This window comes from Zootermopsis nevadensis, unplaced genomic scaffold (assembly GCF_977971745.1).
Source record: "Zootermopsis nevadensis isolate Lab colony 2312 unplaced genomic scaffold, Znev_1.0 Znev_ptg000008l, whole genome shotgun sequence".
Lineage (NCBI taxonomy): Eukaryota > Metazoa > Arthropoda > Insecta > Blattodea > Termopsidae > Zootermopsis > Zootermopsis nevadensis.
Window position 1 is genome coordinate 9,136,697 of NW_028259140.1, and position 24,922 is coordinate 9,161,618.

Genomic DNA, 24,922 nt, shown 5'->3' on the forward strand with positions numbered 1-24,922 from the left:
TTCTTGTCCCAAGTCTTGAGATGTCACTTGTCCCAAGTCTTGAAATATCATCTGTCCCAAGTCTTGAGAAGTTCGTGACCCAAGTCTTGAGAAGTCACTCGTCCCAAGTCTTGAGAAGTCACTCGTCCCAAGTCTTGAGAAGTTCTTGTCCCAAGTCTTGAGAGGTCACTCGTCCCAAGTCTTGATAAGTCACTCGTCCCAAGTCTTGAGAAGTTCTTGTCCCAAGTCTTGAGAACTCACTCGTCCCAAGTTTTGAGAAGTCACTCGTCCCAAGTCTTGAGAAGTTCTTGTCCCAAGTCTTGAGAATTCACTTGTCCAAAGTCTTGAGAATTTCTTGTCCCAAGTCTTGTCTGCTTGTTTAGGGCTGCCTCACCCGTCTTAGCTGAATTCATTTTTTTTTCGAAAATTTCGAAAATTCTTAGTTTTCTTCGCGTTTCACGCCATTTGCAGTCGTTTTTAATTTTTTTAAAATTTCGAAGAATTTTGAAAATTCTCAAAGGGGTACCCCTTTGAGAAATTTCAATTTTTTCGAAAAATTTCGAAAAATCGAAAAACGTGGCAAATCGTCCAAAAAGTGCACAAAACTAAGAATTTTTGAAAATTTTCAACTTTTAATTTTTTTCCGAATTTTCGGAAAATTTTTGGTTTTGTGCGCATTTCAGAAGGTTGGCAGCGTTTTTTGATTTTTCTAAAATTTTTAAAAATTTTCCTTCTAAATTTGACCTGTCCCATCCCTATCAGGACTAGACTCCCAAGTCTTGAGAAGTCACTTGTCCCAAATCTTGAGAAGTGCTTGTCCCAAGTCTTGAGAAGTTCTTGTCCCAAGTCTTGAGAAGTCACTTGTCCCAAGTCTTGAGAAGTCACTCGTCCCAAGTCTTGAGAAGTCACTCGTCCCAAGTCTTGAGAAGTTTTTGTCCCAAGTCTTGAGAAGTCACTTGTCCCAAGTATTGAGAAGTCACTTGTACAAAGTCGTGAGAAGTCACTTGTCCCAAGTCTTGAAATGTCATTTGTCCCAAGTCTTGAGAAGTACGTGACCCAAGTCTTGAGAAGTCACTCGTCCCAAGTCTTGAGAAGTCACTCGTCCCAAGTCTTGAGAAGTCACTCGTCCCAAGTCTTGAGAAGTTCTTGTCCCAAGTCTTGAGAAGTCACTCGTCCCAAGTCTTGAGAAGTTCTTGTCCCAAGTCTAGAGAAGTTCTTGTCCAAAGTCTTGAGAAGTCAGTTCTCCCAAGTCTTGAGAAGTCACTCGTCCCAAGTCTTGAGAAGTTCTTGTCCCAAGTCTTGAGAATTCACTTGTCCAAAGTCTTGAGAATTTCTTGTCCCAAGTCTTGTCTGCTTGTTTAGGGCTGCCTCACCCGTCTTAGCTGAATTCAATTTTTTTTCGAAAATTTCGAAAATTCTTAGTTTTCTTCGCGTTTCACGCCATTTGCAGTCGTTTTTAATTTTTTTAAAATTTCGAAGAATTTTGAAAATTCTCAAAGGGGTACCCCTTTGAGAAATTTCAATTTTTTCGAAAAATTTCGAAAAATCGAAAAACGTGGCAAATCGTCCAAAAAGTGCACAAAACTAAGAATTTTTGAAAATTTTCAACTTTTAATTTTTTTCCGAATTTTCCGAAAATTTTTGGTTTTGTGCGCATTTCAGAAGTTTGGCAGCGTTTTTTGATTTTTCGAAAATTTTTAAAATTTTTCCTTCTAAATTTGACCTGTCCCATCCCTATCAGGACTAGACTCCCAAGTCTTGAGAAGTCACTTGTCCCAAATCTTGAGAAGTGCTTGTCCCAAGTCTTGAGAAGTTCTTGTCCCAAGTCTTGAGAAGTCACTTGTCCCAAGTCTTGAGAAGTCACTCGTCCCAAGTCTTGAGAAGTTCTTGTCCCAAGTCTTGAGAAGTCACTCGTCCCAAGTCTTGAGAAGTAACTCGTCCCAAGTCTTGAGAAGTCACTCGTCCCAAGTCTTGAGAAGTTCTTGTCCCAAGTCTTGAGAAGTCACTCGTCCCAAGTCTTGAGAAGTTCTTGTACAAAGTCATGAGAAGTTCTTGTCCCAAGTCTTGAGATGTCACTTGTCCCAAGTCTTGAAATATCATCTGTCCCAAGTCTTGAGAAGTTCGTGACCCAAGTCTTGAGAAGTCACTCGTCCCAAGTCTTGAGAAGTCACTCGTCCCAAGTCTTGAGAAGTTCTTGTCCCAAGTCTTGAGAGGTCACTCGTCCCAAGTCTTGATAAGTCACTCGTCCCAAGTCTTGAGAAGTTCTTGTCCCAAGTCTTGAGAACTCACTCGTCCCAAGTTTTGAGAAGTCACTCGTCCCAAGTCTTGAGAAGTTCTTGTCCCAAGTCTTGAGAATTCACTTGTCCAAAGTCTTGAGAATTTCTTGTCCCAAGTCTTGTCTGCTTGTTTAGGGCTGCCTCACCCGTCTTAGCTGAATTCATTTTTTTTTCGAAAATTTCGAAAATTCTTAGTTTTCTTCGCGTTTCACGCCATTTGCAGTCGTTTTTAATTTTTTTAAAATTTCGAAGAATTTGAGAAATTTCAATTTTTTCGAAAAATTTCGAAAAATCGAAAAACGTGGCAAATCGTCCAAAAAGTGCACAAAACTAAGAATTTTTGAAAATTGTCAACTTTTAATTTTTTTCCGAATTTTCCGAAAATTTTTGGTTTTGTGCGCATTTCAGAAGGTTGGCAGCGTTTTTTGATTTTTCGAAAATTTTTAAAATTTTTCCTTCTAAATTTGACCTGTCCCATCCCTATCAGGACTAGACTCGCAAGTCTTGAGAAGTCCCTTGTCCCAAATCTTGAGAAGTGCTTGTCCCAAGTCTTGAGAAGTTCTTGTCCCAAGTCTTGAGAAGTCACTTGTCCCAAGTCTTGAGAAGTCACTCGTCCCAAGTCTTGAGAAGTCACTCGTCCCAAGTCTTGAGAAGTTCTTGTCCCAAGTCTTGAGAAGTCACTTGTCCCAAGTATTGAGAAGTCACTTGTACAAAGTCGTGAGAAGTCACTTGTCCCAAGTCTTGAAATGTCATTTGTCCCAAGTCTTGAGAAGTACGTGACCCAAGTCTTGAGAAGTCACTCGTCCCAAGTCTTGAGAAGTCACTCGTCCCAAGTCTTGAGAAGTTCTTGTCCCAAGTCTTGAGAAGTCACTCGTCCCAAGTCTTGAGAAGTTCTTGTCCCAAGTCTAGAGAAGTTCTTGTCCAAAGTCTTGAGAAGTCAGTTCTCCCAAGTCTTGAGAAGTCACTCGTCCCAAGTCTTGAGAAGTTCTTGTCCCAAGTCTTGAGAATTCACTTGTCCAAAGTCTTGAGAATTTCTTGTCCCAAGTCTTGTCTGCTTGTTTAGGGCTGCCTCACCCGTCTTAGCTGAATTCAATTTTTTTTCGAAAATTCTTAGTTTTCTCGCGTTTCACGCCATTTGCAGTCGTTTTTAATTTTTTTAAAATTTCGAAGAATTTTGAAAATTCTCAAAGGGGTACCCCTTTGAGAAATTTCAATTTTTTCGAAAAATTTCGAAAAATCGAAAAACGTGGCAAATCGTCCAAAAAGTGCAAAAAACTAAGAATTTTTGAAAATTTTCAACTTTTAATATTTTCCGAAAATTTTTGGTTTTGTGCGCATTTCAGAAGTTTGGCAGCGTTTTTTGATTTTTCGAAAATTTTTAAAATTTTTCCTTCTAAATTTGACCTGTCCCATCCCTATCAGGACTAGACTCCCAAGTCTTGAGAAGTCACTTGTCCCAAATCTTGAGAAGTGCTTGTCCCAAGTCTTGAGAAGTTCTTGTCCCAAGTCTTGAGAAGTCACTTGTCCCAAGTCTTGAGAAGTCACTCGTCCCAAGTCTTGAGAAGTTCTTGTCCCAAGTCTTGAGAAGTCACTCGTCCCAAGTCTTGAGAAGTCACTCGTCCCAAGTCTTGAGAAGTCACTCGTCCCAAGTCTTGAGAAGTCACTCGTCCCAAGTCTTGAGAAGTTCTTGTCCCAAGTCTTGAGAAGTCACTCTTCCCAAGTCTTGAGAAGTTCTTGTACAAAGTCATGAGAAGTTCTTGTCCCAAGTCTTGAGATGTCACTTGTCCCAAGTCTTGAAATGTCATCTGTCACAAGTTTTGAGAAGTTCGTGACCCAAGTCTTGAGAAGTCACTCGTCCCAAGTCTTGAGAAGTCACTCGTCCCAAGTCTTGAGAAGTTCTTGTCCCAAGTCTTGAGAGGTCACTCGTCCCAAGTCTTGATAAGTCACTCGTCCCAAGTCTTGAGAAGTTCTTGTCCCAAGTCTTGAGAACTCACTCGTCCCAAGTTTTGAGAAGTCACTCGTCCCAAGTCTTGAGAAGTTCTTGTCCCAAGTCTTGAGAATTCACTTGTCCAAAGTCTTGAGAATTTCTTGTCCCAAGTCTTGTCTGCTTGTTTAGGGCTGCCTCACCCGTCTTAGCTGAATTCAATTTTTTTTCGAAAATTCTTAGTTTTCTTCGCGTTTCACGCCATTTGCAGTCGTTTTTAATTTTTTTAAAATTTCGAAGAATTTTGAAAATTCTCAAAGGGGTACACCTTTGAGAAATTTCAATTTTTTCGAAAAATTTCGAAAAATCGAAAAACGTGGCAAATCGTCCAAAAAGTGCACAAAACTAAGAATTTTTGAAAATTTTCAACTTTTAATTTTTTTCCGAATTTTCCGAAAATTTTTGGTTTTGTGCGCATTTCAGAAGTTTGGCAGCGTTTTTTGATTTTTCGAAAATTTTTAAAATTTTTCCTTCTAAATTTGACCTGTCCCATCCCTATCAGGACTAGACTCCCAAGTCTTGAGAAGTCACTTGTCCCAAATCTTGAGAAGTGCTTGTCCCAAGTCTTGAGAAGTTCTTGTCCCAAGTCTTGAGAAGTCACTTGTCCCAAGTCTTGAGAAGTCACTCGTCCCAAGTCTTGAGAAGTTCTTGTCCCAAGTCTTGAGAAGTCACTCGTCCCAAGTCTTGAGAAGTCACTCGTCCCAAGTCTTGAGAAGTCACTCGTCCCAAGTCTTGAGAAGTTCTTGTCCCAAGTCTTGAGAAGTCACTCGTCCCAAGTCTTGAGAAGTTCTTGTACAAAGTCATGAGAAGTTCTTGTCCCAAGTCTTGAGATGTCACTTGTCCCAAGTCTTGAAATGTCATCTGTCCCAAGTCTTGAGAAGTTCGTGACCCAAGTCTTGAGAAGTCACTCGTCCCAAGTCTTGAGAAGTCACTCGTCCCAAGTCTTGAGAAGTTCTTGTCCCAAGTCTTGAGAGGTTACTCGTCCCAAGTCTTGATAAGTCACTCGTCCCAAGTCTTGAGAAGTTCTTGTCCCAAGTCTTGAGAACTCACTCGTCCCAAGTTTTGAGAAGTCACTCGTCCCAAGTCTTGAGAAGTTCTTGTCCCAAGTCTTGAGAATTCACTTGTCCAAAGTCTTGAGAATTTCTTGTCCCAAGTCTTGTCTGCTTGTTTAGGGCTGCCTCACCCGTCTTAGCTGAATTCATTTTTTTTTCGAAAATTTCGAAAATTCTTAGTTTTCTTCGCGTTTCACGCCATTTGCAGTCGTTTTTAATTTTTTTAAAATTTCGAAGAATTTTGAAAATTCTCAAAGGGGTACCCCTTTGAGAAATTTCAATTTTTTCGAAAAATTTCGAAAAATCGAAAAACGTGGCAAATCGTCCAAAAAGTGCACAAAACTAAGAATTTTTGAAAATTTTCAAATTTTAATTTTTTTCCGAATATTCCGAAAATTTTTGGTTTTGTGCGCATTTCAGAAGGTTGGCAGCGTTTTTTGATTTTTCGAAAATTTTTAAAATTTTTCCTTCTAAATTTGACCTGTCCCATCCCTATCAGGACTAGACTCCCAAGTCTTGAGAAGTCACTTGTCCCAAATCTTGAGAAGTGCTTGTCCCAAGTCTTGAGAAGTTCTTGTCCCAAGTCTTGAGAAGTAACTTGTCCCAAGTCTTGAGAAGTCACTCGTCCCAAGTCTTGAGAAGTCACTCGTCCCAAGTCTTGAGAAGTTCTTGTACCAAGTCTTGAGAAGTCACTTGTCCCAAGTATTGAGAAGTCACTTGTACAAAGTCGTGAGAAGTCACTTGTCCCAAGTCTTGAAATGTCATTTGTCCCAAGTCTTGAGAAGTACGTGACCCAAGTCTTGAGAAGTCACTCGTCCCAAGTCTTGAGAAGTCACTCGTCCCAAGTCTTGAGAAGTCACTCGTCCCAAGTCTTGAGAAGTTCTTGTCCCAAGTCTTGAGAGGTCACTCGTCCCAAGTCTTGATAAGTCACTCGTCCCAAGTCTTGAGAAGTTCTTGTCCCAAGTCTTGAGAACTCACTCGTCCCAAGTTTTGAGAAGTCACTCGTCCCAAGTCTTGAGAAGTTCTTGTCCCAAGTCTTGAGAATTCACTTGTCCAAAGTCTTGAGAATTTCTTGTCCCAAGTCTTGTCTGCTTGTTTAGGGCTGCCTCACCCGTCTTAGCTGAATTCAATTTTTTTTCGAAAATTTCGAAAATTCTTAGTTTTCTTCGCGTTTCACGCCATTTGCAGTCGTTTTCAATTTTTTTAAAATTTCGAAGAATTTTGAAAATTCTCAAAGGGGTACCCCTTTGAGAAATTTCAATTTTTTCTAAAAATTTCGAAAAATCGAAAAACGTGGCAAATCGTCCAAAAAGTGCACAAAACTAACAATTTTTGAAAATTTTCAACTTTTAATTTTTTTCCGAATTTTCCGAAAATTTTTGGTTTTGTGCGCATTTCAGAAGGTTGGCAGCGTTTTTTGATTTTTCGGAAATTTTTAAAATTTTTCCTTCTAAATTTGACCTGTCCCATCCCTATCAGGACTAGACTCCCAAGTCTTGAGAAGTCACTTGTCCCAAATCTTGAGAAGTGCTTGTCCCAAGTCTTGAGAAGTTCTTGTCCCAAGTCTTGAGAAGTCACTCGTCCCAAGTCTTGAGAAGTCACTCGTCCCAAGTATTGAGAAGTCACTCGTCCCAAGTCTTGAGAAGTTCTTGTCCCAAGTCTTGAGAAGTCACTCGTCCCAAGTCTTGAGAAGTTCTTGTACAAAGTCATGAGAAGTTCTTGTCCCAAGTCTTGAGATGTCACTTGTCCCAAGTCTTGAAATGTCATCTGTCCCAAGTCTTGAGAAGTTCGTGACCCAAGTCTTGAGAAGTCACTCGTCCCAAGTCTTGAGAAGTCACTCGTCCCAAGTCTTGAGAAGTTCTTGTCCCAAGTCTTGAGAGGTTACTCGTCCCAAGTCTTGATAAGTCACTCGTCCCAAGTCTTGAGAAGTTCTTGTCCCAAGTCTTGAGAACTCACTCGTCCCAAGTTTTGAGAAGTCACTCGTCCCAAGTCTTGAGAAGTTCTTGTCCCAAGTCTTGAGAATTCACTTGTCCAAAGTCTTGAGAATTTCTTGTCCCAAGTCTTGTCTGCTTGTTTAGGGCTGCCTCACCCGTCTTAGCTGAATTCAATTTTTTTTCGAAAATTTCGGAAATTCTTAGTTTTCTTCGCGTTTCACGCCATTTGCAGTCGTTTTTAATTTTTTTAAAATTTCGAAGAATTTTGAAAATTCTCAAAGGGGTACCCCTTTGAGAAATTTCAATTTTTTCGAAAAATTTCGTTAAATCGAAAAACGTGACAATCGTCCAAAAAGTGCACAAAACTAAGAATTTTTCAAAATTTTCTACTTTTAATTTTTTTCCGAATTTTCGGAAAAGTTTTGGTTTTGTGCGCATTTCAGAAGGTTGGCAGTGTTTTTTGATTTTTCGAAAATTTTTAAAATTTTTCCTTCTAAATTTGACCTGTCCCATCCCTATCAGGACTAGACTCCCAAGTCTTGAGAAGTCACTTGTCCCAAATCTTGAGAAGTGGTTGTCCCAAGTCTTGAGAAGTTCTTGTCCCAAGTCTTGAGAAGTCACTTGTCCCAAGTCTTGAGAAGTCACTCGTCCCAAGTCTTGAGAAGTCACTCGTCCCAAGTCTTGAGAAGTTCTTGTCCCAAGTCTTGAGAAGTCACTTGTCCCAAGTATTGAGAAGTCACTTGTACAAAGTCGTGAGAAGTCACTTGTCCCAAGTCTTGAAATGTCATTTGTCCCAAGTCTTGAGAAGTACGTGACCCAAGTCTTGAGAAGTCACTCGTCCCAAGTCTTATGAAGTCACTCGTCCCAAGTCTTGAGAAGTCACTCGTCCCAAGTCTTGAGAAGTTCTTGTCCCAAGTCTTGAGAAGTCACTCGTCCCAAGTCTTGAGAAGTCACTCGTCCCAAGTCTTGAGAAGTTCTTGTCCTAAGTCTTGAGAAGGCACTCGTCCCAAGTCTTGAGAAGTTCTTGTCCCAAGTCTTGAGAAGTTCTTGTCCAAAGTCTTGAGAAGTCACTTGTCCCAAGTCTTGAGAAGTTCTTGTCCCAAGTCTTGAGAAGTTCTTGTCCCAAGTCTTGAGAAGTCACTCGTCCCAAGTCTTGAAAAGTTCTTGTCCCAAGTCTTGAGAAGTCACTTGTCCCAAGTCTTGAGAAGTCACTCGTCCCAAGTCTTGAGAAGTTCTTGTCCCAAGTCTTGAGAACTCACTCGTCCCAAGTTTTGAGAAGTCACTCGTCCCAAGTCTTGAGAAGTTTTTGTCCCAAGTCTTGAGAATTCACTTGTCCAAAGTCTTGAGAATTTCTTGTCCCAAGTCTTGTCTGCTTGTTTAGGGCTGCCTCACCCGTCTTAGCTGAATTCAATTTTTTTTCGAAAATTTCGAAAATTCTTAGTTTTCTTTGCGTTTCACGCCATTTGCAGTCGTTTTTAATTTTTTGTAAAATTTCGAAGAATTTTGAAAATTCTCAAAGGGGTACCCCTTTGAGAAATTTCAATTTTTTCGAAAAACTTCGAAAAATCGAAAAACGTGGCAAATCGTCCAAAAAGTGCACAAAACTAACAATTTTTGAAAATTTTCAAATTTTAATTTTTTTCCGAATTTTCCGAAAATTTTTGGTTTTGTGCGCATTTCAGAAGGTTGGCAGCGTTTTTTGATTTTTCGAAAATTTTTAAAATTTTTCCTTCTAAATTTGACCTGTCCCATCCCTATCAGGACTAGACTCCCAAGTCTTGAGAAGTCACTTGTCCCAAATCTTGAGAAGTGCTTGTCCCAAGTCTTGAGAAGTTCTTGTCCCAAGTCTTGAGAAGTCACTTGTCCCAAGTCTTGAGAAGTCACTCGTCCCAAGTCTTGAGAAGTTCTTGTCCCAAGTCTTGAGAAGTCACTCGTCCCAAGTCTTGAGAAGTCACTCGTCCCAAGTCTTGAGAAGTAACTCGTCCCAAGTCTTGAGAAGTTCTTGTCCCAAGTCTTGAGAAGTCACTCGTCCCAAGTCTTGAGAAGTTCTTGTACAAAGTCATGAGAAGTTCTTGTCCCAAGTCTTGAGATGTCACTTGTCCCAAGTCTTGAAATGTCATCTGTCCCAAGTCTTGAGAAGTTCGTGACCCAAGTCTTGAGAAGTCACTCGTCCCAAGTCTTGAGAAGTCACTCGTCCCAAGTCTTGAGAAGTTCTTGTCCCAAGTCTTGAGAGGTCACTCGTCCCAAGTCTTGATAAGTCACTCGTCCCAAGTCTTGAGAACTCACTCGTCCCAAGTTTTGAGAAGTCACTCGTCCCAAGTCTTGAGAAGTTCTTGTCCCAAGTCTTGAGAATTCACTTGTCCAAAGTCTTGAGAATTTCTTGTCCCAAGTCACCCTCACCCGTCTTAGCTGAATTCAATTTTTTTTCGAAAATTTCGAAAATTCTTGGTTTTCTTCGCGTTTCACGCCATTTGCAGTCGTTTTTAATTTTTTTAAAATTTCGAAGAATTTTGAAAATTCTCAAAGGGGTACCCCTTTGAGAAATTTCAATTTTTTCGAAAAATTTCGAAAAATCGAAAAACGTGGCAAATCGTCCAAAAAGTGCAAAAAACTAAGAATTTTTGAAAATTTTCAACTTTTAATATTTTCCGAAAATTTTTGGTTTTGTGCGCATTTCAGAAGTTTGGCAGCGTTTTTTGATTTTTCGAAAATTTTTAAAATTTTTCCTTCTAAATTTGACCTGTCACATCCCTATCAGGACTAGACTCCCAAGTCTTGAGAAGTCACTTGTCCCAAATCTTGAGAAGTGCTTGTCCCAAGTCTTGAGAAGTTCTTGTCCCAAGTCTTGAGAAGTCACTTGTCCCAAGTCTTGAGAAGTCACTCGTCCCAAGTCTTGAGAAGTTCTTGTCCCAAGTCTTGAGAAGTCACTCGTCCCAAGTCTTGAGAAGTCACTCGTCCCAAGTCTTGAGAAGTCACTCGTCCCAAGTCTTGAGAAGTCACTCGTCCCAAGTCTTGAGAAGTTCTTGTCCCAAGTCTTGAGAAGTCACTCTTCCCAAGTCTTGAGAAGTTCTTGTACAAAGTCATGAGAAGTTCTTGTCCCAAGTCTTGAGATGTCACTTGTCCCAAGTCTTGAAATGTCATCTGTCACAAGTTTTGAGAAGTTCGTGACCCAAGTCTTGAGAAGTCACTCGTCCCAAGTCTTGAGAAGTCACTCGTCCCAAGTCTTGAGAAGTTCTTGTCCCAAGTCTTGAGAGGTCACTCGTCCCAAGTCTTGATAAGTCACTCGTCCCAAGTCTTGAGAAGTTCTTGTCCCAAGTCTTGAGAACTCACTCGTCCCAAGTTTTGAGAAGTCACTCGTCCCAAGTCTTGAGAAGTTCTTGTCCCAAGTCTTGAGAATTCACTTGTCCAAAGTCTTGAGAATTTCTTGTCCCAAGTCTTGTCTGCTTGTTTAGGGCTGCCTCACCCGTCTTAGCTGAATTCAATTTTTTTTCGAAAATTCTTAGTTTTCTTCGCGTTTCACGCCATTTGCAGTCGTTTTTAATTTTTTTAAAATTTCGAAGAATTTTGAAAATTCTCAAAGGGGTACCCCTTTGAGAAATTTAAATTTTTTCGAAAAATTTCGAAAAATCGAAAAACGTGGCAAATCGTCCAAAAAGTGCACAAAACTAAGAATTTTTGAAAATTTTCAACTTTTAATTTTTTTCCGAATTTTCCGAAAATTTTTGGTTTTGTGCGCATTTCAGAAGGTTGGCAGCGTTTTTTGATTTTTCGAAAATTTTTAAAATTTTTCCTTCTAAATTTGACCTGTCCCATCCCTATCAGGACTAGACTCCCAAGTCTTGAGAAGTCACTTGTCCCAAATCTTGAGAAGTGCTTGTCCCAAGTCTTGAGAAGTTCTTGTCCCAAGTCTTGAGAAGTCACTTGTCCCAAGTCTTGAGAAGTCACTCGTCCCAAGTCTTGAGAAGTCACTCGTCCCAAGTCTTGAGAAGTTCTTGTCCCAAGTCTTGAGAAGTCACTTGTCCCAAGTATTGAGAAGTCACTTGTACAAAGTCGTGAGAAGTCACTTGTCCCAAGTCTTGAAATGTCATTTGTCACAAGTCTTGAGAAGTACGTGACCCAAGTCTTGAGAAGTCACTCGTCCCAAGTCTTGAGAAGTCACTCGTCCCAAGTCTTGAGAAGTCACTCGTCCCAAGTCTTGAGAAGTTCTTGTCCCAAGTCTTGAGAAGTCACTCGTCCCAAGTCTTGAGAAGTCACTCGTCCCAAGTCTTGAGAAGTTCTTGTCCTAAGTCTTGAGAAGTCACTCGTCCCAAGTCTTGAGAAGTTCTTGTCCCAAGTCTTGAGAAGTTCTTGTCCAAAGTCTTGAGAAGTCACTTGTCCCAAGTCTTGAGAAGTTCTTGTCCCAAGTCTTGAGAAGTTCTTGTCCCAAGTCTTGAGAATTTCTTGTCCCAAGTCTTGAGAAGTCACTCGTCCCAAGTCTTGAGAAGTTCTTGTCCCAAGTCTTGAGAAGTCACTTGTCCCAAGTCTTGAGAAGTCACTCGTCCCAAGTCTTGAGAATTTCTTGTACCAAGTCATGAGAAGTTCTTGTCCCAAGTCTTGAGATGTCACTTGTCCCAAGTCTTGAGATGTCACTTGTCCCAAGTCTTGAGATGTCATTTGTCCCAAGTCTTGAGAAGTACGTGATCCAAGTCTTGAGAAGTCACTCGTCCCAAGTCTTGAGATGTTCTTGTCCCAAGTCTTGAGAAGTCACTCGTCCCAAGTCTAGAGAAGTCAGTCGTCCCAAGTCTTGAGAAGTTCTTGTCCCAAGTCTTGAGAAGTCACTCGTCCCAAGTTTTGAGAAGTCACTCGTCCCAAGTCTTGAGAATTTCTTGTCCGAAGTCTTGTCTGCTTGTTTAGGGCTGTGCCTCACCCGTCTTAGCTGAATTCAATTTTTTTTCGAAAATTTCGAAAATTCTTAGTTTTCTTCGCGTTTCACGCCATTTGCAGTCGTTTTTAATTTTTTTAAAATTTAGAAGAATTTTGAAAATTCTCAAAGGGGTACCCCTTTGAGAAATTTCAATTTTTTCGAAAAATTTTGAAAAATAGAAAAACGTGGCAAATCGTCCAAAAAGCCCACAAAACGAAGAATTTTTGAAAATTTTCAACTTTTAATTTTTTTTCGAATTTTCCGAAAATTTTTGTTTTTGTGCGCATTTCAGAAGGTTTGCAGCGTTTTTTGATTTTTCGAAAATTTTTAAAATTTTTCCTTCTAAATTTGACCTGTCCCATCCCTATCAGGACTAGACTCCCAAGTCTTGAGAAGTCACTTGTCCCAAATCTTGAGAAGTGCTTGTCCCAAGTCTTGAGAAGTTCTTGTCCCAAGTCTTGAGAAGTCACTTGTCCCAAGTCTTGAGAAGTCACTCGTCCCAAGTCTTGAGAAGTCACTCGTCCCAAGTCTTGAGAAGTTCTTGTCCCAAGTCTTGAGAAGTCACTCGTCCCAAGTTGTGAGATGTCACTCGTTCCAAGTCTTGAGAAGTCACACGTCCCAAGTCTCGAGAAGTCACTTTTCCCAAGTCTTGAGAAGTCAGTTGTCCGAAGTCTTGAGAAGTAAGTAGTCCCAAGTCGTGAGAAGTCACTCGTCCCAAGTCTTGAGAATTTACTTTTCCCAAGTCTTGAGAAGTCACTTGTCCCAAGTATTGAGAAGTCACTTGTCCCAAGTCTTGAGAAGTACTTGTCCCAAGTCTTGAGAAGTCACTTGTCCCAAGTCGTGAGAAGTCACTCGTCCCAAGTCGTGAAAAGTCACTCGTCCCAAGTCGTGGGACGTCACTCTTCCCATGTCTTGAGAAGTAACTTATCCCAAGTCTTGAGAAGTCACATGTACCAAGTCTTGAGAAGTCACTTGTCCCAAGTCTTTGAAGTCACTTGTCCCAAGTCCTGAGAAGTCACTTGTTCCAAGTCTTGAGAAGTACTTGTCCCAAGTCTTGAGAAGTCACTTGTCCCAAGTCTTGAGAAGTTACTTGTCCCATGTCTTGAGAAGGCACTTGTCCCAAGTCTTGAGAAGTCACTTGTCCCAAGTCTTTAGAAGTCACTTGTCGCAAGTCTTGAGAAGTAGTTGTCCCAAGTCTTAATATGTACTTGTCCCAAGTCTTGAGAAGTCACTCGTCCCAAGTTGTGAGATGTCACTCGTTCCAAGTCTTGAGAAGTCACACGTCCCAAGTCTCGAGAAGTCACTTTTCCCAAGTCTTGAGAAGTCAGTTGTCCGAAGTCTTGAGAAGTAAGTAGTCCCAAGTCGTGAGAAGTCACTCGTCCCAAGTCTTGAGAATTTACTTTTCCCAAGTCTTGATAAGTCACTTGTCCCAAGTATTGAGAAGTCACTTGTCCCAAGTCTTGAGAAGTACTTGTCCCAAGTCTTGAGAAGTCACTTGTCCCAAGTCGTGAGAAGTCACTCGTCCCAAGTCGTGAAAAGTCACTCGTCCCAAGTCGTGGGACGTCACTCTTCCCATGTCTTGAGAAGTAACTTATCCCAAGTCTTGAGAAGTCACATGTACCAAGTCTTGAGAAGTCACTTGTCCCAAGTCTTTGAAGTCACTTGTCCCAAGTCCTGAGAAGTCACTTGTTCCAAGTCTTGAGAAGTACTTGTCCCAAGTCGTGAGAAGTCACTTGTCCCAAGTCTTGAGAAGTTACTTGTCCCATGTCTTGAGAAGGCACTTGTCCCAAGTCTTGAGAAGTCACTTGTCCCAAGTCTTTAGAAGTCACTTGTCGCAAGTCTTGAGAAGTAGTTGTCCCAAGTCTTAATATGTACTTGTCCCAAGTCTTTAGATGTCAGTTGTCGCAAGTATTGAGAAGTCACTTGTCCCAAGTCTTGTGAAATACTTGTCCCAATTCTTTTAGTTTTTAGCGCTTTTTGGACATTTTCCTACATTTTTTGATTTTTCGATTTTTTTCCAAAATTCTGCCCACGCGATTTGTGTAAGAACCGGTGCGTCCATGACACGGTATCTGCCGCACCCTTTTTCTGATTTACCCGGTCTCTGTCGGAGTCGATCTCTGCACGATCCGTTCTCTCTATGACGCGATCTCTGCCATGCCTTCACTGTTAAGGTCATGTTCGACGGAGACCGGGTGAGGCTCAGACCGAGTGAAGCAGATAACGTGTGAGGCAGAGATCGAGTCAAGCAGATACCGTGTGAGGCACAGACCGAGTCAAGCACTGCCAGGTTCAAGCAGTGAACCTATGAGGGAGAGACCGAGACAAGCAAGGAACAAGTGAAGTACATACCGCTTCAAGTAGATGTGTGTGGGGCACAGGGCGATATCGGCAGACAGGTTGAGGCAGACAGTCTGTCAGAGAGGAGGCGTTGTAGAGACCGTGTCTGATAGAGACGACGTATGATAGGAGTCGGGTAGGGAATATTTTGAATTTTTTTTAGAATTTTTCAAAAATTTCGAAAAATAAGAAATGCTGCAAAATGTCTGAAAGGTGCACAAAACCAAGTTTTTCGAAAAAATCGTAAAAAAATTTGAAATCGGATTTTTTTAAATTATTTTAGTTTTGCGCGCTTTTTGGACATTTTCCTAATTTTTTTAATTTTTCGAAAATTTTGATTTTTTTTAAATTCTCTCCACGCGATCCGTGTAAGATCCGGTGTCTGCATGACACGGTCTCTGCCGGACTCGGTGTCTGCACAATCCGTTCTCTGCATGAACCGAACTCTGCAGACAATTTTTTTTAAAATTTCGGAGTTCAAATTTCTTGAAATTCTAACCGACAGATGCGTGAGTGGTTGGGTGGAAGGACGGATGGGTGGTTGAATGAGTGGGTGAATATATCTGTGGGTGGGTGGATGAATGGTTGAATGGATAGCAGAATGTGGACGGACGTGTGTGGACTGGTAGATGGACGAGAGTATGGATTGATGGATGGACTGGCAGATGGATGCATGAATGGTTAATGCATGGATGGTTCAATGAATGGGTCAGTGGGTATAAAAGTGGATGGAACGGCGGATGGACGTGTAGATGCATTAATGGATGGAGGGATGATTGGGTTACATGATGTGTAGATGGACGGACGAACGGTTGGTTGGTTGGGCGGATGGCTGGGTGGATAGCTGAATGGATGGATGGGTGGTTGCATGGATGGCTGGATGTGTACTGGACAGTTTGGTGGATGGGCGGATGGGTTTACAGAAGGGCGATTGTGTGGGAGGTAGATGGATGGGTTGATGGGTGAACGGGCATGTGTGTGTTGATGAATGATTGGGTGGGTGAGTGGATGGACTTGATATATGGTTTAAAGAATGGGTGGAGGCTGGGCGGGTGGATTGACAGATGGAATGTGGATGAATGAACGGCAGGTGGATGGTTGTGTGGAAGTTGTGTGAATGGAGTTGCTGATCTTTGGTGCATGCATGGTTAGATATGTGGATGGATGGGCAGGCGAATTGATGTGTGGATGTATGGGTGAATTGATGGATGAATCGATGGGTGAATGGACAGACATGGGGATTGAAGGGTGGTTGGATGGTTGTATGGGTGGGTGGACGGGTTGATGAACGAGTGGATGGATTGTTGGATGGACGTGGGTTGAACGGGCAAAAGGATGGATGGGTTGATGGAAGGATGTTTGAATGGGTTAGCGGATGGGTGGATATTTGTTTGGATGGATGGGTGTGTGTTGGTGGTTGGATGTGAGCATGGGTGGATGAACAGAAGGACGGACGGACGGACGGACGTATTTATGTATGAATGAATGTGTGAAATGTGTTGAGGACACCTGAAGCGTGGTTGTAGAACTTATTCAGCCCTTTTAACAAATCTGGTAAGATGGAATTTTTGAAGCAGAATTTAATATGTTAACAAGAGCACGGAGAACATAGAAAGTTGACTGCTCATGCTTTGGAATCACACATCTTGTTTGTATGTTAAATGACCTCACTCTATGACTCACCCATGGGCGTTGCAATGCCATAACCTTTAGAATCCAGAAGTCCACCAATCTGTGTCAGATTGCAATCTCTCTGCACAATGTAATCCAACATTGTTGATTCCATGAGGAATGCATAGTCACCCTTCAGAACCCTCTGAATTCCTTCCTCATAAGTGGAGACAAAGACAGACGGCTTTTTATTTTCCATAAATCTCCACATTTTCTTGTATGTCTCAATCATTGAGTCCTGTAAATACCAACAGAGATAATAAAAATTACAACAATTATAAGGTTTTTATTTGGCTAGTATAACTGATATTATATATCAACATCTGCTTGTGGGACTAAGTATAGTAATAATATATTTGTGTAAGTGCCTGAGCACTGTTCTAAAAGGACTAAAGCATATTGCTCTAAAAGTATTATATTCTTGTGATACAATAATAACAGTTACATTTCATGGAAGTGATATACCATTTATATTATGTTAGTTACAGAGTTACACTTCAGGTACTCACGAGTATCATGCCATATTTTGGAATGTTGTGCTAAGTAATCTGGTAGAAGTTTACAGAGATTTTGTATGTGCTTACTGGATTTGTCATCTAGCAGACTACACTGCGTAACATCCCAGAAGTCAGTCATCTTCTGGACTACCAGACTTCAGTTCTCATCAATAAAAATGTTCTGAGATAACAGTTCAGTCCTAGTATTTGGTCACACTTTGAGGTAGTGTCATAAAACAATTTCTGTAATAATATCCAATTATTGTTTCAGACCAAACCACTAATTTCAAGCTTTATGTTAGCACCTGGCTAATATTTTGGACCCATCAACCACTTGCAATTTCTATGCCAGCATATAGCTATTACTGAGAACCAGAAATTAATCAAAAGTTTTGTGCTATCATATGAATTTTATTTGACCTCAAGCCACTCTTTACAGATTTTATGTCAGTACCAGTATTGTAGACTCTACTTCAATTTACAATGTGCTAAAACCTGGCCATTATTTATATGTCTGATATTTCAGATTCAGTCACTAAACATACATAGATTTTATGGTAATACCTGACTCTTGTTTCAAATCTGGCTTATGTCTATAAGTCTTGTGCCAGTATCTGACTTCTAATGATATCTGATAATTCTTGTACTTTGTGCTAGTGCTGGAACCTGGTGATCATGTGCAATTTTCATGCCTAGGCTACTATGCACATTTAAATTCTAGTGGCTAAGCTAATATTTATTCCACTACTTTCTAAATAAGAAACAAGGTGTATGCATTTCCTTTAAATATCTTCCAAAAATAAAACACAATTTGAAAATTAAACAAATGGATGTTCTGTCTTACCCTGAAAAATGTCATAGTGGATCCACTTTCTAAAGTTCCATATGAAATCTCAGTTTGTCCTGCCAAATCTTCGGCATTTTCAATAGGTGTGATCATCCGTTCGACTGTAAGGAAGGCTGCCAGATTTGCCGTGTAGGATGAAATGATGATAAGGGTAAAGAACCACCATATACCGCCAACAATGCGTGTGGAGGTAGCCTAGAGAGGTTGCATTAGTTCATCATTTATCTGTATTAAAATAGGATATGTATTTGCTGTTTTTCTAATGTCTAAAGCTTCTTTTAATTTGTACATCAAGTACTCTGAATATAACATAACATATTAAAACATACAGTGCATTCAATGACAAACTGGTATGCAACTGTCTCTTCCTGACTCCTGGTTGGATCTGCATAACTCACAGCCAAGTGCTACAAAGCTTTCCTAATATATAGGAACAAAATATTTAACCATAAAAACAACAAAATTAACTTACATACATTACAGCAGTTTACTTTTCTGGAAGCCGAAAAGTGACAGTTGCATTCCAGTTTATCAGTGGATGCACTGCAGGCCTTATATGAAACTAAACTCAGAAAGATCTTGTCATACACAAACAGAGGTCCTCATACATGTAGGAAAACAATGATGTTCTGAAATTTTAACTCTGATTTCCATTTGTTAATTAACCAATGAACATAAAAAAATTCACTATTGCTCAAGTACACTTAATTAAGATTAGAAGTAGTCCCAATTTTGAAGACTCGATACTGTCATTAATTCACTGTACAGGTACACCTCGATTTATGTGACAGCTGTGTTCTGAAGAAAAGTCACAGAGGGAGATACTGCATAAATTGAAAAAAGAAAATCCTTTCTTTCCTCAAATTCCTCCTTGGCCATCCACACAATACTGTAATCCCCCCCCAGGCTTTTTGATCAGCCAGCAAGCACTATTAATTGAAATAAATCTAAATTAGGTCAACACATTTACATAAAATAATTTTTTAACATACATATAATGAGGAATACCTGTACTTCATATTTACTGGATTGTTAATCTGTAAAATGACTGAAAGCACAAGAGGTCAAATTTAGAAGTACATTTCTTCCATCATGCATGAACTTTTACTCTTTTAAGTATTCTGTGTATATGTAATGTCTTATGAATCAAATATGTGTATCACATCTTCAAAATCCTTTGTAGATTTAGAAGAAATTTCATATGATAAATATTGATAAGAGTTATTTTCAGATATATGAGCAAGTTAGGGATGATAATGTTACAACTTCTGGGGACCATTGTGCCATACGACCCATACCTTTTAATATTTTCATTTCTGTACTGATTCACGAAGTTAATAATTCTGGTATTTGTAAGAATTATTAAAGAACTTTAATTAAAAATTGTACACATGTATATGGATATCCAATGGCTCTTGTTAACACAGTAATGAACCATTGGGTTCCATGAAAGGTGGAGAATTTGACAAGCTAGTTACTATTGGTTTCTCAAGAAGGACTTTGTTCCATGGAGTTAATTAAACGGATATTTAGAAATTTAATGGCTGGTGGCTAGTGCATTGATTAGAAACACTACTATAACAAATCTGAACTTTTATCACACTTTGAATTATTGCTTTAACCTAACAGAAACAAGGACATGAAATTACAATTTTATTTTTCATATGAGACTTTGATATATGAAGTTTTATACATTTACATATTAGTAAAATCTACACTTTTCATGGCAGCCAAATATAACAAAGTCTTCTTGGCTGATCAGTTTAATAACTTCAGAAAGCATCACCTTTAACTCCATATTAATGTGTTTCATTGTCAAAGAAGGCTTAAACTGTACAAATATATGTGACAACAATTTAAATTTGATTTGAACTGGTTCTGTGATTTTTAATTTTAGTTACTGAAGAACAGAAAACACTGAAGAATTTCGATCAACTGAACCATTTGAAAATGACTGATAGACGTGATGTTCGAGGTAGCAAGCATGTTTGAAACATCAGTAAAATTCCACCAGACTACACTGTGCTACAACCCAGAAGACAGCCATACCACCATAAGAACCTCATTTATTATTTATTTCTTGGCGAATCCTTCTTGATCACAGAAATTACACAGTTTCTTATTTCTTGTGTTCATTGAGCAGCTTAAGACAATTCTTGGGTCTTGTAAAAACTACAAATAACTGATCAGTACAGAAAATTGACTTATTTTCATTACTCAGAATACAGAATAGTATGTATAAGCAATAATGATTCATTTATCAGGATAAGGTCTTCCAAGTAACCCTTTGCAAATCTTTCTTAAAATAAGCACCCTATGCATTATGCATACATTGCGTCACATACTAATCAAGAAGGAGGATGCTTGTAAATAAGAATATAATGTGTTCTGATAATGCAATGATAATGGATGCCACCCCATTCATGCATGCATAAGATTTGGAGAAAGATAAAAATGGATGCATTTACTGAAGTGACAGAAACAAGAAGAGAGGTTGAGATATCTTGCGATATAACAATGTTCTGATAAAAAATAAAGTAACAGGTGCTTATTTTAACAAAGACATGCAGGGTTGCAGGAAGGTTCAACATTCAGCTATTGGTGACTACCAGTTTGCCCTTACAGAAACAGAAAGATAAATATCTAGATCTAGATGAGTGATGTGCTATAAGCATGGTGATATGATGAACAGAAGGGACATTGCTGTGCTAATTATCAGCCATCCAGAAAGACAAATCATTAGATTATAGGAACATCATAACATGTATGATGTTGAAGGAAGTGACAGACAATACACAAATTCCTAATGACTCTTCACAGTTACCGATAATGGCTGGTTTATTGCATCACAGTTATGCTGGATATTATCCGCTGTCTAAAATATACTAAAAATACCCAGTGTTCATGAATTGGCTTTACATGTCTCTGCTGATTTTTTATTAATAAAAGCTTCAGTATAATGAATCCTTTTAGTCAAAAACAGATGTAAAATCAATTTTCCAAAATGTTACGTAGACAAAGACATACGTTAGACAAAGTAAAATTCCAAATATAATTCTAGTAGAGTAGAAACTCTGGCACCAATAACATTTCAATTGTTTGGAAAGTTTCTTTTAGCTATTGCATGTTTGTAAGAAATAGTTACTACATTTTTGAATAAATTATGTTTAAACTGGTAATATAAAACTGTGGCACAGCTTTGAATTACGTTCTAATCCTGTGTGTCTATAAATTAAATGTGAAATTAATACAACATTAGAATTGCAAGTGACACATAAAAAAATCAGTATGTACCAATCAATTTAATAAATCTTAAATTTGAGATTCTGTATGAATACCTTCAATAAAAGCACAAATAATTATTTCGTTATTTACTCTGGTACGGAAGTTTCAAAATGATATTGCAATATTTTAAATTTTATGTGATTTCAAGCCTAGGATTTATTATTGACACAGAAACCCAGGATTGGGACTATGCTCAACTACTTCATAAGCTTCTAGTGTCTATGAACAGTACAGATTTAATGGATTCAGAATAAAAATGAAGTAACAGCTTCTGGTTAAAGAACTTGAAGTAGTTCATACTATGCTATTTAATTTGTGTTCAGCAAAGAGAAGTGAGATAAGAGGAGTGCAAATTATTTACAGTTTGGCATAATCTTCTCAATGTTAATATTTATCATATGTGAATAGGGGTGATTTAGAAATCTCCATGTAACATGCCAGCTAGAATTTAACTACAGAGTTAAATAGTTAAAAAAGATTGAAACACAATTTTCTGCATTTACTTAAACATTTTATGATGAAACCAGTCTTTAATAAATTTCAGTTGTTACTGCTCTGAAATTGTGCAACACAGTTATACACAACAGGACAAGAGATAAAATTTCTAACAATAATTATGGTTATTCATAATGTGCATTGGACAGTCGAGTTCACTGTTTACTGCAGTATATGACAACTTTTATATCATATTTTTCATACTACTTCAAGCATTAGTTGTAATTCATTCATAACTACAGTTATTATTTGAAACAAAATATTTCCAAAGAAGACCTTTCTATTTCATTGTATTTTTTTTGCCAGCAGCATTAATCATATGTTCAAAACGGACACAATACATGTTCATATTTGACAGGATATTAATGTTCATATCAGCTTCTACTCAAATACCTTTACAATTCCTAGAAGGGCAACTGGCAATAATGAATTCTAATGAAAATGTTTTTAAAAATCTACATGAAAATACTGATTGGTAAATGGAATGTGATAAAAGCCATGCTAGTATCTGGACAGAGGTAAAACTTAGATGGGTGCTTATTTTAATATACAGGAGATATGGGAAGTTGGAAACAGCTTGAGAAAACTATTATTCTTATTATGTGTTAATACTAGAGCAACTACTCATCTAGGACTTGCTACTTCAACAAACAAGATAACAATAAAAATCATATTCAGAAACAATGTTATCACCAAAACTTGAAATACTGTAGACCAATTTAAAATTCAAGTTAAAATGTTGCTGATGTAAGAAGATGGTTACAATTAGAAGTAAGGGTGGAAACATTCTTTGTGTCTGGGTAAAGATTGCTGATAAATAAAACTGGATTTTTAAATACATTATTTGAACAATAGCCAAATTAGCACCCAGAATCCTAAGAAACTGTTCCACTCCTGGTCAGAGAAATTAATATATCGTACCTTCACTTTTTCAATCAAAAAAGACATTATTTATGTGAAGACAAAATAATTACGACTATGCCATGTGAACTGAACATAAACTTCAAAATAATGGTCAATAATGGATTCATCTGTTGAGTAGCATACTTGTATAACATACATTCATGCATCTACAGAAACAAATAGTTCTTCCAGCTGTGAGTAAAATATATATGATATAACATTATACATAAGTTGTGGGGCACCTGTTGATAAACAACTGCTTTATTAAAACGTATTAAACATAAAGTCAATCAATTTCAAGCTACTCAAATGCAAAAAACTGCACTTGTACTTAACTGTTTCTATACTGCTTCCTTGCAGTGTACATTCAGGGATAATGTGTTCTTGATAATGATCTGTAATTCCAACTTTCCATATGAGCCCAGACTTAGCAGAACATACAGAGTAGACTGTAAGAATATAAGTCTTTGGAGCTTGTAAAGTTCACTCTGTATGCATTTACACACTGCTCAGCTTCTGGAGACAATTTTCAGAACCTGTGATCTTGAGTGCGCTACAGACTTCACATCAAATGTGCAGTATCATGAATTAATGTGATCACAATGTAAGGATTTCCAAATCGATACTGCAGCCCAACCAGCTTTCTAACAATGGATAACCAATTACATTTTACAAAGGGAACCTGACTCAACTTTATTTGTTACTGAAGTGTATAACATGTAATGTTTCCCTTTTGGCCCCATATCCACTTTCATGACAAGGTACTTAGGTAAAGGTGGAAATTTAACCTAAATTCCTTTTGTAAAGGACAAGTTGCCTGATAGGATAACCTCCCACCAATAGCAATAGTCCCTAGTTTGAACATGTCAAGGAATTCTACCATGACAACAATCCTGTCAACATAAGCACACAGCATGTTATAATTTACAAGACACTGTTTACCATTTCCAGAACTGCATTTCATATACAGAAATGGTCTACCATAGCAAGGGATGATGTCTTGCACATGCACAAAACTCCATCCTTTGTTATCTTTTTGGTTGGATTGGTTTGTTGGCACTCCTCACATGATCCCTAATGATAAAGGTAGAGACAATCTCCAAAATGCTGGATCACAGTTGATCACCTGAGAAAACTTAATTGGACACTGTTTTCCCAGGTACTAAGTTTACACAGTACCAAATGACATGAGAAGATAATAATGAATGGTTAAGTATTTGGAAAAAGGATTATAATAACTACTTTAAAGGAACAATTCCAGCAGTCACATCGATAGACTGGGAAAACCATGAGAAAAACCCAGTCAGAATAATTAGAAACATTACCATAATTTAAAATGAGAACCTCTGAAATAAAAATCTGTAGCAATACATACAAAAATCTGAACTGTTCTGATTCTGCAGTTACACAAACATTTAAGGACAAATTTTTGAGGATGTTTAAATTATCAATCAGAAAAAGAAAACATCTTTTTATATTAGATCCAAGCATTTTCTCAAAATCACAGCCATCAACTTATCTCACAAGCTTTGCAGGGTGCAAGTGGGTTACTTGTACTACCTTTGGGTTTAGGTCAGATCCCTGTTGCATGAGGGTGCCAATGGTAAACCAGAAGCTGTTGGCCAGTGAGAACTGATTCTCCACCAGATGATTATCCACATCACAAGGATGTGGATTGTGCCATTCATATGGCGAGAATTGTGCCACCACAAACATTGTCATGGAGACCAAAACATAGGCTGCCAGCACATACAGCCAGATGTCCACTGCCAGTGGATTCATGAAGCTGAACAGGCGTGTTGGCTGACTGGTTGGAACCTGTACAGTCACTTTGTAAAATCAGAAACCTGAACAGACTTGGTACATGCTGATGGGAATGGAACATACAAACAGAAAATTCATCTTCATGTCAGTCACTGTATGAACTAGATAATGTAATAAAATGAGTGTTGATTGATTCAGTCTTGGGTTATGTAGCAACGCTTCAAGTGTAAAAGTGTATCACATGATATAGTAGGATTATTGTGACAAGGAGTTATAAAGGGTGCAGTAAAAGGCAATCACGGCCTACAAATTAGTATATGAGCATTTTCCTGGGGTGACCAAGGAAAAAAAGGAAACCCTCAAGCAGGATATTTGGTATCCAGAACATGAGGCATAAGTGGTAATTGCTCAACCCTGATATTCAGTAGAACGTTGAAATGGGCTATTTGGAATTGATGAAAAACCTACTGAAGTGTAAAAAGCGTGAAGAAATCACAGTGATATTTGAACAATAAAAAATGTTTGGTAAGAAAGGAACTGTACAGAGCAAGCATATACCATATATCAGAAAAACCCTAATTATGAGAGGGAAACTCAGAACTGTAGATGGGCAAAATAACAGGAAAGGAGAAATATCCTACTAGATACCTTGGTCCACTTTGAATGTCCCTGACTGAGCAAAGGCAGAACAAGCAAGGCATAAAGAAACTGTGAAGAAAGAAAGCACAATTGAGGGGCTAAGTTACCTTCATGTAGAACTCAACAGGACAAGGGAGAAGCAGAAAGTGTAATTTTTTTTAATCGCACCAGATACAGGGAAAGAGCATCTCATGCAGTACTTGAATGGTTGCCACTCCACTTTCATAACTGGAAAGTCTTGGGATAGATATTTGTCCTGGAATCTGGCTATCTCAGCTGAACGTTTTCATGATATTCTGCAGTTCTTCCAGGCAAATGCTTGTATAATCCCTTAAAATAGGCTGCAACTGTTT

General features: G+C 38.7%; 1 protein-coding gene across 10 annotated transcripts in view; it reads right to left on the minus strand.

Moving 5' to 3' along the window:
- The window catches only part of LOC110832919 (glutamate receptor ionotropic, kainate 2-like), a 149,198-nt gene that overhangs the window by 27,162 nt on the left and 97,114 nt on the right, over positions 1–24,922 (minus strand). For 8 of the 10 annotated variants that reach the window (XM_087345024.1, XM_087345030.1, XM_087345025.1 and 5 more), the window contains 3 exons: positions 23,727–23,984; positions 17,481–17,678; positions 16,152–16,377 (listed from right to left, as the gene is read on the minus strand). In XM_087345024.1, coding sequence (XP_087201150.1) covers positions 16,152–16,377; positions 17,481–17,678; positions 23,727–23,984 — 682 coding nt within the window. The remainder of the gene's footprint in view (positions 1–16,151; positions 16,378–17,480; positions 17,679–23,726; positions 23,985–24,922) is intronic. The other 2 variants (XM_087345031.1, XM_087345029.1) reach the window with 1 other exon arrangement.